The 12,083-nt window shown below is 40.4% G+C and overlaps 1 protein-coding gene across 1 annotated transcript; it reads left to right on the forward strand.

Annotated features, from left to right (window-relative positions):
* The first annotated feature begins 5,140 nt into the window (after positions 1-5,140).
* On the forward strand, positions 5,141-11,573 carry TTC32 (tetratricopeptide repeat domain 32). Its single transcript, XM_060027060.1, has 3 exons — positions 5,141-5,554; positions 10,277-10,443; positions 11,189-11,573. The coding sequence occupies exons 1-3, from the start codon at positions 5,403-5,405 to the stop codon at positions 11,314-11,316; spliced, it is 447 nt and encodes a 148-aa protein (XP_059883043.1). The 5' UTR covers positions 5,141-5,402; the 3' UTR covers positions 11,317-11,573.
* The last annotated feature ends 510 nt before the right edge of the window (positions 11,574-12,083 follow it).

Below are 12,083 nucleotides of genomic sequence, written 5' to 3' on the forward strand. Positions count from 1 at the left end.
GAGAGCACAGTTCCTGATTCCTGAGTTGTAATCTGTTCTTATGCCCTGACTCTTACTCTGCCTCATCGCCTTCCCCCTGATAGTGTGGCTAGGAAGAGGACCAGAGCTGAGATTTGAGCCGGGGGACCCGATCGAATGGAGTGTGCCCGAGGCCAGTGAGGCACATTTGCTCAATAGAAAAGGCAGTTTTACCTGGTCATAGCTGTAGGTGCCAGAGAGCCTGCTGAGCAGTTGTGGATTCAGTTGTATTTCCTGGGCAGAGGACAGACCAGAATAAGAGTCATCAGTGGGAAATTGAATTAAGACCTCCCGCATACTGAGCACTTGCTAAGTCTTATGCATACCTAGTGTGCCGTGAATATTTAGTGCCTTGGTTGCCTCTTGTATTTTTAGTGCCTTGTCAATATTAGGTATAGTCACACATATATGCTCTATTTACTTTGTCTAACATGTCTCATAAGTTTCTAACTTATCTAAGTTTAAGACAGTGGATTTCATCTATCTCATTTGTTTTTGTCTGTAACAGAATGCAGTATTCCCCCAAATCAGAAAACAACATCCTAACTAAGATCTCAGCCCTAGGGAATATATCTCCTGTTGAACTTAATTACATCTTCCCACAAGACTTTCTCTTTTCAGGAATGAAACTATTCTCTGCTTCATCAATGAGAGAGAGGTTTTCAGGGATGTAGGTTTAGGAATTCCAGCAGGACTGCATGTTGAGAGTTGTGATTCTTGGTCCATGGTCTAATGCCTGAATATCTCTTCTTTCCCTTTCTCATCCCAGAAATCAGCTGAGAACTCAAAGTTAGATTGTCATTCTCTAGCCCTTACTGTTACTTATTGATTACACTCCCATTTGCTTCAATTCCAAAATCAGCTGTTGACTCCTCAGACTTTTCCTAACATATCTTATGGGAACTCTCTTCTGGAGCCTTCTCATTTGCCACTAATTCCTTGCTACCTGAGCACTAGAATTTTTCCTCCAACTAATTATTTCAGATAGATCCCGAGTTGTTGTCACTACTTCTTGTTCAGTTTAATCAAGAAACCAAAATCTCTAAAAACAACCTCTCATACCTTGTAGACCTAGATTATCACATATGTATATGTATGTATGTATGTATATATACTTATACACATACATATATCCACATGCATATACACATATATATGTCTGTGTGTGTGTGTGTGTATATATATATATATATATATATATATATATATATATATACACACACACACACACACAGACATATCTTTCCAACTACTGTAAAAGCTTATGACTATTTGGGATTTATATCTGTGAATGTTTTAGGGATCTGCCGTAATGTCTTGGGGACAGACCTTTGTCCTGCTTGAAAATTGGTTTTATTCAACATGAAGGAAATTTCAGGATAACGACACCAACAAATTCTCCCCTGATTAAAGGGGCAGTGAGAAGCAAAATTGTCTATATACAACAAATACTTGGAGAGAATTCGGATAGACAGAATGAGGCAGTATATTGAAGACATTATAATAAAGGTTGTTCTCTTCTTGTAATAAACATGAGCTGACTCCCTTTAAGTAATGCTTTTCTTTATCGTAAAATTTGGCCTGAATTATGTTAAGTTTCAAAGTAGCATGGTAGGCCGAACTATTGAGATGATCGAACTGATTGATAAAGCCATACAAATAAACAGTGTGCTAACAAGCAGCATAGCATTGTTGACCTGCTGTCATGCACAAATGCTAATTTTATTTTATATATGTATTATATATATATTACATACATGTTTTTGCTAACATACACTTTGAAATTATCTTTTTGTATTCTAAGAGCTGAGATCTTAGGTTTTATGTGGCATTAGTGAAAAAACATAAAAATAATAAATGTTGAGGTAAAAATTGTATTTATCCTGTTTTCTTTATCTATAACTCATGCTAACATGGTATTTGTCTTGTTTTGATGTAAATATTTTGATGGGGGTTGGGTCGAAGGGTATTGGGCTCCAGAGTGGATAAGGGGAGATAGGGACAGGAGATACAGTAGTTGTACAATATCACTTTTGCTACCTACAGGAAAACAACAACAATTTATTAAAGATACTAGGCAAATGTCTGATGACTGGAGGTTGCAGTGAATTACTCCTTAGAGATCATACAGAGTTCACATTTAGAAATGGGGAAACATTGTTCCCAGATTTTTAATGGAAAATCAAGAATACCTAATTTGATGATGTTATAGCTCCAAAATATTGCTACGGAGTTTCTAAAATGAAAATCGCAATATTACGTTGCCCCCTACTGCCTACTCTTATCATTTTCTCAGTTCGTTTTTTAAAAGAAATTAACACTGTTTTTAAAAATAATAATAAATTTATTTATTTATTTATTGGCTGCATTGGGCCTTCGTTGCTGCACGCGGGCTTTCTCTAGTTGCAGCGAGCGGGGGCTACTCGTCGTTGTGGTGCATGGGCTTCTCATTGCGGGGGCTTCTCTTGTTGTGGAGCACGGGATCTAGGCGTGTGGGCTTCAGTGGTTGTGGTACGTGGGCTCAGTAGTTGTGGCTCACAGGCTCTACAGCGCAGCTCAGTAGTTGTGGCGCACGGGCTCAGTTGCTCCGCAGCATGTGGGATCTTCGTGGACCAGGGCTGGAACCCATGTCCCCTGCATTGGCAGGTGGATTCTTAACCACTGTGCCACCAGGGAAGTCCCACTTACTGGTTTTTGAGTATAAAACTAACATATGTTCCTGTGAGAAAATTTCAAAAGTACGTAAAGAGTATAGATGAGAAAGTAAAAATAGTCTTAATAACCTTTTTAAAAATAAAAGGCATTAATTTATATTTCAGTTGAATTTAGGAGAAGGAAAAAATGAGGTGAAATGGGAATTCCCTTGTGGTTCAGTGGTTAGGACTCCACGCTTTCACTGTCAAGGGTGCAGGTTCGATCCCTGGTAGGGGAACTAAAATCCTGCAAGCCCCGCTGTGTGGCCAGAAAAAAAAAAAAAGAGGTGAAACTGAAGAAATTGCTGTTCTGTAAGTTTTCTTCATAATAAGAGCTCTTTGTTTTTAAGAGATTTCTCAAAAATTAAAAGAAAAAGTAGACATTAGAGTTTCTATTTTATTTACTCATTTCTTATTTGGCACAGTTTAAATTTCTAGTTAGTAAAATATAGAGGAATTTAGAGAAAAATGAGAAACCTCTACATACCCACTGTAATAGCTAGAATTGAAACTGACAAATGTTGGTGAAGATATGGAGTAATTGAAACCCTCATACATTGCTGGGGGAAAGGCAGAGTAGTACACCCACTCTGGAAAAGTTGAGTTTTAGAAGTTCTGTATATATTCTGGAAATATATATGTATAGTGTATGTGTGTGTATACACGTATTTTTAAATTTTATTTATTTATTATTTATTTTTACTATCCCAGTCAGTGACAGGGAAACCTTACTGAGGCCCCTAGCCATGGGGCTCAGGCAGGGGGCTGCCCTGCAGAGGAAGGAGGACCTCGTGGAGGAGTCTTATTTGACTTTCTTCTCAGGGCACAGGCTGTTGTTGTAGCCACACTTCTTGAGGCAGATGACGGTGTGGGGTTAAAGGCAAGCATGACGCTTTCAGCAGATCATCTTATAGTTGTATTGCTGGCTGAGCTGGCTGAGGGAAGTCTTGATGATGCCACCCTGCAGGCAAAGCACCGAGTGCAGGTGGACTGTGTGGAAGCCGGGCAAGAGAGTCGGAGAGGGACAGCAACTGAGCCTGGGCCCAGCAGCTCAGTCACGGGGCAGGGCCCTCCAGTGTCCTGTAGACCAGAGCTTCCCAAGTGTGATGGAGACGCCATGTCAGATCCCTTCGTCCTGTGAGTAGATGGACACACCAGCCCAAACCTGCTCCACAGAACCTCCATCTTTGCATTTCACACCCGTATCAGATACATGATTTGCAGATATTTTCTCTTACTCTCTGGGTTATTTACTTTGTTGATAGTCTTTTAATGCACAAAAGGTTTTACTTTTCATAAAGTCCAGTTTATTTTTTCTTTTGTTGCCTGTCTTTTTGGTGTCATAGCCAAGAAATCATTGCCAAATCCAATGTCATGAAGCTTTTGCTTTATGTTTTCTTCTAAGAATTTTTAATCTTTAGCTCTTACGTTTAGGTCTTTAGTCCATTTTGAGTGAATTTTCTAATATGCTATTTAGGTCCCACTTCGTTCTTTTGCATGTGGATATCCAGTTTTCCCACCACCATTTATGGAAAAGACTGTCTTTATGCCAATACCACACTCTTTTGATTACTGTGCTTTAGTAAGTTTTGAAATCAGGATATGTAAGTCCTCCAGCTTTGTTATTTTTCAAGATAGTTTTGGCTATTTGGAATCCCTTGAAATTTCTTATGATTTCTAGGATGGAGTTTTATATTTCTGTAAAAACATCATTGGGATTTTGATAGGGATTCCATTGAATCTGTAGATTGCTTTAGTACGAACATGGTTTGTCTATTTATGGCTTTCTTTCATCAATGTTTTGTAGTTTTCATCTAACCAAGTCTTTCATCTCCTTGGTTAATTCCTAAGTATTTTATTCTTTTTAATGCTATGTTAAATGGAATTGTTCTCTCAGGACTGTTCATTTTACGTAATTTTTACTTGGATTAAACATATCGTGTTTAATACATTACTACATGGGTTTCCCTTTGGCATAAAGGGCCTGGCAATGCAAACTGACATCCTCGACCCCAGACTATTAACACAAAACACTATTCAATTAATCCTTACACTATTCTAGAAGTTCAAAAAGGTTGAGAAGTTTGCAGTCTAGAGCCTTGGAGTTAATAAATGGTAGTGTTTGAAACTGGACTCAGGTCCATGTGACAACTAAGCTCATGGGATTTCGACATAAAATGTCTCAGTGTAACCACAGCCTGCTTAGAACAACCTCTAGCAGGTGGACGCAGGAACCGGAAAAGTGCTACAACAAATCCGTGGGTCCTTTAGCCATTCATAAAACAAACCTACATCTTTTCCGCTTCCGGCACCGCCCCCCTGCCCCACCATTCACTGTAACAAAGGGCAAACTCCTTGCAACATGTAACCACGGACCTGGAAACCAGTTTGGGACTATCGATCTACTGCTTTTCTGGAGACAGGTAGGCGAGACCAGCAGTAACAAGAGAACTGCACTTCACAGGGGTCTGTCTGCCCAAGCTTTCCTGAAGCACCTGCGCTCGCCACCAGCAGCGTCATTAATCCCGCGAGACGACGGGTCCGCGGAAGGCACAAAATTCTCCCTTTTCTAGAGCCCAGGTTTTTGCCGTCAAGTTAAATTCCGGGGTGCGGAAGTAGCTTTGTCGTGCCGCCTCTAATCGCTCAGAAATCAACCCCAGTTCTACAGGGAAAGCTAGGCCTCCGACCGCTATGGAAGGGCAGCAAGGGCAAGAAAACCTCGCGACCCTAGCGCTTGCCCAAGCTCATTTCCAGAAGGGCGAGTACGCGGAGGCCGAAGCGCTGTACTCCGCTTACGTTCGCCAGTACGCCTGTGCGGCCTCCGAGGGAGAGGCGTCCGGGAGGTAAGTATCGCGAGAAGTGGGCACAGCGGGACCTCTGCAAGGTGGGCGGCAGGGTCCGTCTAGTCTGGTTTTCGGCTACCCGAGCTCACCGGCGCAGCGGGCAGACGTTTGTCTTTCCAGAAAGGCAGTGAGGGAGCATCCTAGAGCGCAGCCCTCGGCGCGTTCCTCGGGGACACCCATGAAGGTGTCCGGACACCGGGGCGCCGGCTGCCTTTCACCTCGAGTGTCCCCATTCTATGTTACTCTGATCCAGAGTCTTAGAGCGAGACCTGGTGAGGGCGAGGTGCCGTGGGGGCCACGCTAGCACACAGTGCCGTAACTCTACGACATCACAGCAGGTGTTTTGTTTTTCACTGTGAAAAATTTAAATATATGGAAATGGTGTAATGAACCTCCAGGTAACCATCACAGGGCTTAAGCATTATCAGTTCATCCAGGGCATCATATTATTCATCCATTGATGTTTCAGAGTGCATTCCTAGATCTTAAGGATTTAAAAAGGTGTAACCACAATATCATTAGCACATAATTGCTAATGTCAAGTTTTGGAATTTTCCTGGTTGATCAATAAAGGTTGTTTTGTTTTGTTTGCTTGTTTGGTTGGTTTTTAGCAGTTGGTTAAAGTCGGGTTGCACGTCAAGTCTTTTAGCCTTTAAGGCTCCCCTTCATTTTTTTGCCTTGCAGTTTATTTGGTGAGGAAACCGGGTCATGTGTCCTGAGAGTTTCCCATATTTTGGATTTGCTGAATTCAACCCCCTGATGTCATTTAATATGGTCCTCTGTCTCCTACATTTCTTGTGAGTTGGTAGTTAAATCTTGAGGTTTGATCCAATTCAGATCCAGAATTATGGTGAGAACACTATTGCAGGTGGTGTTGTGTCCTTCTGTCAGAGAACATGTAATGTCTTTTTTTGTGTGATGTTAGCGACCTTGATACCTACTAGGGTTCTTGGCCTTCCCCAATCAATAGAAACTGATGAGACGACAAGAAATTCCGGCAAGGCTTTCTTGGGGCCCCTGCTGCAGCCGGAGGGAGCAAACACAAGTAACAGATTCCCTTGCTCCCCGAGGAGGGGCGAGCTGATTCCTTATAAGGGGTGAGGGGAGGGGGTGTGTCCGGGGTCCGGCTGGCCGGAGGGGTGGCTTAGGCGGTCTGCCCACCCCTTTGGGGGCGTTGAGTGTAGGGGGCATGCGCGGTACCCTGCTTTTGCTCCCGACACCTTGTTTTTGCTCCCGGCTCTTCAGAAATGGCAGTTGGCGTTTGTTTTTGTTTTTGGTCTTGTATCTTGTCCATAATTTGCACCAACTTTTTAGTCCCGTATAGTTTCTTTGTATTTTGTTGCTCAAGGAGATGTTTGTCCAGGTGCAAGCACTGCAGCAAAGGGTCCCAGGTCCCAGCTTGTCTCAACCTCACCTGCTAATACCTACTCTCTCAAAGCATCTTGGATTTATTCTTGAGTGTGTAGCATGTGTTGTACTCCAGGTTTTGCCTTTGTTGTTCTTGTTGATGGTGTTGAGTGGTCCAGGATGAAAAAAGAAAGGGCAGCTGGATGAGCGGTTTTCTGAGTTGTCTGCACTATCCTCTCCCCTCAAGGATTTGATTTTTCTTGACAGGATGCCAGCTAGTCTTATTTGTATGAGGCTTATGATTCTTCTCCTGTTCGTTAAACTCACATGGAATTAAATCAGAAACATTTAGTGGCTTTCTTATTTCAGTCATACACCAGACTAATAGTTAATAGAAGTTTTGGGACAAGCAATAAGATGGTACCCACCCCCCCCCCCAAAGTTAGTAATCATAGAAAATGTAGTTTTCTATTCTTGTTTCAAGCTCTAAGCATAGACTTATCTAGTAGGTTAATTTTTTTTTATTTTTTAATTTTTTATTGAAGTATAGTTGCTGTACAATATTATATGTTACAGGTATACAATATAGTGAGTCACAATTTTTAAAGGTTATACTCCATTTATAGCTATTATAAAATATTGGTTATATACCCTGTGTTGTACAATATATCCTTGTAGCTTTTTTTTTTTTTTCCTCGGTACGCGGGCCTCTCACTGTTGTGGCCTCTCCCGTTGCGGAGCACAGGCTCCGGACGCGCAGGCTCAGCGGCCATGGCTCACGGGCCCAGCTGCTCCGTGGCATGTGGGATCCTACCAGACGGGGGCACGAACACGTGTCCCCTGCGTCATCGGCAGGCAGACTCTCAACCACTGCGCCACCAGGGAAGCCCCCTTGTAGCTTATTTTATACCTAATATTTTGTACCTCTTAATCCCCCACCCCTGTATTGTCCCTTCCCCCTTCCCCACTGGTAACCACTAGTTTGTTCTCTATATCTGTGAGTCTGCTTCTTGTTTGTTATATTCACTAGTTTGTTATATTTTTTAGACTTATCTAGTAGGTTTCAAAAAGGATTCATCAGCAACAGGCATCGATGCCTCTAGTCTTGTTACTCCTCCTCCTTTTTTCATCTCAGCCTGAGAGCACAAATTTGTTGTGTGGCAAATGTAATTTCTGCCCCTTACCAGCATAGGAAGGAAAATCTGTGGAGGTTTAGCAGAAGGTTGCTCAGCATGCCTGCATGAGCCTTCTAATTTCCTTATAGTTCTGAAATTCTTCTAGGAACTCATGGTTAAACTGAATTCTGTCATTTCAACTTTCTTCCTTAAATATATCTTTTAGGGTGCGTTTATTTTTAAAACAATGGGTCAGTGAATCATTTTGAAACAGTATTCACAGTCTTTGTATGCCTGCCACTCTGAATGGTTTATAACGTTTTCTTTTAATATCCAAAAGTTCAGCCTTAGCCATAAACGTCATTTCCAAATTTTTTTTTCTTTGCTAAAGTTAGCAAGTGCAAAGAAAAAAAAATCTACTTTTGGATTAGGTGACTTGGTTATATTCCATCCAAGTAAACACTATCATTACAAAATTCTCAGTATTAAAAAAATTCGGCTTTAACTGTTAGCCCATGTCTTTAAAATATGAAACGATTTCCATAGGGAGAGTAGGCTTTTAGAATTTGTTTTAATGAGATCTGATTCTAAATCAAACATTTGATGATCCTCTGATAATAAGACACTTATAACAAAGCTTTGAAGCTTAGAAATTTAATGACTAAAGCCTTACCGAGTCCTGAGGCTGCATTTTTCTTAATACTCTTTACTGGGCAGCAGTCCAGCTATATCATAACAGAGAGAGAGATAAACGGAGTGTCCCTTCTTTTTTTTTTTTTTTTTTTTTATTTTTTTTTTTTTTTATTTTTATTTATTTTTTTTTTTTTTAACATCTTTATTGGGGTATAATTGCTTTACAATGGTGTGTTAGTTTCTGCTTTATAACAAAGTGAATCAGTCATACATAAACATATGTTCCCATATGTCTTCCCTGTTGCCTCTCCCTCCCTCCCACCCTCCCCATCCCACCCCTCCAGGCTGTCACAAAGCAGGAGTGTCCCTTCTTGTTCACTAGGATTTAACGGTGGTGCTGGCGGCATCTAGAAGTGTCCATGTACCCAGTCTCTCTCGGTCCTAGCTCACAGAAACAGACATTTTCTAAAGTTGCAGTGATTCCTTTCCATTGTTAGGAAACTTAAACTTGAAGGAGACCCCTAGGCTGTGAGTACCGCTCCTAACAGCAGTAATTACAGTCCCTGTCTGAGATCTCAAGGATCAAGATGTTAAGAGAAGTAACTTTTAATAACACTGACTGCGGTCACAAATATTTTCTGAGAACTAGACTTTGAACTGTGGAGTATAACAAAGAATGACAGCTGAGTTTAACCTGCATCTTCCCTGTTTGGTTCAAATTTGAGAATCCTCTTTGAAAAAAAGAAAGGAAAACAGAATCATCTCTGACATGGAGCAGAGCCCACTGATATTCTCTGTGTAGAAGATTTGTCCAGCAAAGGCTGGTGTGTGTGTGTGTGTGTGTGTGTGTGTGTGTCCTGTTGAGCTGGTGGCTGGTCAGAGCTGCCTGGATGTCTAACCACTCACAGGAGGCTGCTCACTCAAAGCTCCTTGGACCACCTCTGGAGCCCTCAGATGCAGTGCCGTTTCTGCACACAGGACCCCCAGTGTGGACCAGAGCCATGATGTCCCCCTAGCAGGAAGCCAGTCTGGCCTTGGGAAGGATACCTGCTGAGGCTGGAGGGAGGGCGATTCTGTCCCCAGAGAGCACTCCCTAGGGATCAGCATGTTGATTTTTCACTTAGAGTTAACCTCTGTTTCTTTACTGGTGGAAAATGAGTAAAATCTCAGTGTTTTGAGATCATTTAAAAATTTGAGGATAAAACTGATTCACTTTATGACATGTCCGTAGCACACTTGAACTTTGGGCTGGCTTTCCCTCCTTGCTTCATTCAATTCTGAGCTGTCTTCTTTGCCTCACTGGCATGTGCTTTAGAAAATAAACATTTTCATATTATATTCAACAAAACAAGTTGACAATGAACAGGGGCTTTGAACACACAGTAAAATGAATGTGCTTTTCAGATTGACATTGCAGTGCTATATAACCTTGCGAATGTAGAAACCAGGATTAAACAAAAATTGACTCCACCGCTTTATTTCCTCGCACTTTGTTTCTTCCGCTTGGTTTTTCAGTGTAGATACTGCATGTCATAGGCTATGAGTTTGACAACACCCAAAAGAGAATGAAAGGGGAAGCAAGAGGAATTTGGCAACACTGTTTTTAATGTGAACTTTTTGTTTAAAGCAAATGCAGCCCTGAGGATTTGGCTACTGCATATAACAACAGGGGGCAAATCAAGTACTTCAGGGTGGATTTTTATGAAGCCATGGATGACTACACATCTGCCATAGAAGTCCAACCCAATTTTGAAGTTCCGTATTACAACAGAGGGTTGATACTATATAGGCTGGGTAAGGATCTTTTTCCCCCCTTTTGTCTTTGACTGTATTCTGTGAATTCAGAGCTCTCAAATGTTGTAAAGCTAACGTAGCAACCATCCAGTGTGAAAGTGATGTGAAATTTAGGTTTAGAGCCTGGAGCAAAGGAAGCCACCTGAATTTATTTTAGGCTTTCAGTAGGTGTTACAGACCACAGCGGGGCACTGGGGTGGGAATTGGACCTGGGCACCGGAGTGAGAGGGATCCCATTACTTCGTGCCTCTGCATCCCCAGCTGCGAAATGAGGGTAATGCTTCTGATCCCCTGGGAAGCTTTTCTGAGTTAAAATCTTTGAAGGCATACAAGACAATATAAAGTGAAGGGGTTTTAGATTCTTGGACTAAAGGGACTGTTAGGATCGTTTCTCATTAAAGTGTTAAAAAGAATATTAATTTCCTGTTTCTTAATTTTACTGTAATTATATAAAATAGGTGATATGATTTTGTTGAAATTTTGTGATGATTTAGGCTACGTACCTGTTAAATCCCAGTACGTAAACCCATAACTAATTTTAAGTGTATTAATCTGTAAGGGTACACAAAGTTACTGTGATTCAAACATCCCTACATCATTATCAAGAGGAAAATATTCCTTTAGTAGGAGTGGTTGAAAGCTTGTAGATATAAAAGCAAAAGTATATGTATCCAAACTTTGCTATGAATAATATATAGAAATACTCAGTGTTTTTTCTTTTCTATTTTTTTGGGTTCTGGTACAGGATACTTTGATGATGCTTTGGAAGATTTCAAGAAAGTATTAGACTTAAATCCTGGATTTCAAGATGCTGTTTTGAGCTTAAAACAGACTATTCTAGACAAAAAAGAAAAGCAAAAAAGAAATTATTGAAAATTTTAACTTAGTTGAAATACTAACTCATGATCCACCTGGCATCTCATTGTCTTTAATTTAAAGCTGGTGTTAAGCTATTTTGATTTATATTTAAGATAAAGAGATTCATGCATCAGCACTGAAAGTTAAATGATGTACTTAAGGTAGTTAATTTCAGATTGAGTAACTATGTTGAGTGGGTATGCTTTTATGAAGTGTAAATAAGTAAAAAGAATGTATAATTGTATATTATTACAGTAAAATATTTAAAGAAATGTGTGGTGTTTTCTTCAGTAAAACTATTTATTTTGCTATTTTTATTCCCAACTTTTTATTAAAAAAATCTTACCTCTACAGAAAATTGGAAGTATAGTACAATAAACACTTGTAAACTTTTCACTGAGGTTCACCAGTTGTTAACATTGTGTCACATTTGCTTTTTCTCTATACTTAAATATATAACTTTTTACTGAGCCACTTGAAAATAAGTTGCGCAGATATCACAATACTTTACTCCTAAATATTTCAGCCTGCATTTTCTAAGAATAAAGACAGCCTTCTTTATAGCCACAATACCGTTATAATACCTAATAAAACTAATAATTCTATAATATCATCCATACCCAGCCCATATTCGAATTCCCCAATTGTTTCCAAAATGTCTTGCGTAGATTTTTATTTCTGGATCTGGAGTCAATCAAGTTACACTGCATTTTGTTGTTAAGCCTCTTTGTGTTCTTTTAATCTACAATAGTCCCCTGCCCATTTTCTCCCCATGGTATTCA

This window comes from Delphinus delphis, chromosome 12, assembly GCF_949987515.2.
Source record: "Delphinus delphis chromosome 12, mDelDel1.2, whole genome shotgun sequence".
Lineage (NCBI taxonomy): Eukaryota > Metazoa > Chordata > Mammalia > Artiodactyla > Delphinidae > Delphinus > Delphinus delphis.

What these genes read in the sequence shown, in the direction of transcription:
- TTC32 (XM_060027060.1), top strand. Translation starts at nt 5,403, where the DNA reads ATGGAAGGGCAGCAAGGGCAAGAAAACCTCGCGACCCTAGCGCTTGCC. An exon ending in GAGGGAGAGGCGTCCGGGAG is followed by an intron (nt 5,555 to 10,276) that starts GTAAGTATCGCG and finishes TTTTGTTTAAAG; the next exon opens with CAAATGCAGCCCTGAGGATT. An exon ending in GTTGATACTATATAGGCTGG is followed by an intron (nt 10,444 to 11,188) that starts GTAAGGATCTTT and finishes GTTCTGGTACAG; the next exon opens with GATACTTTGATGATGCTTTG.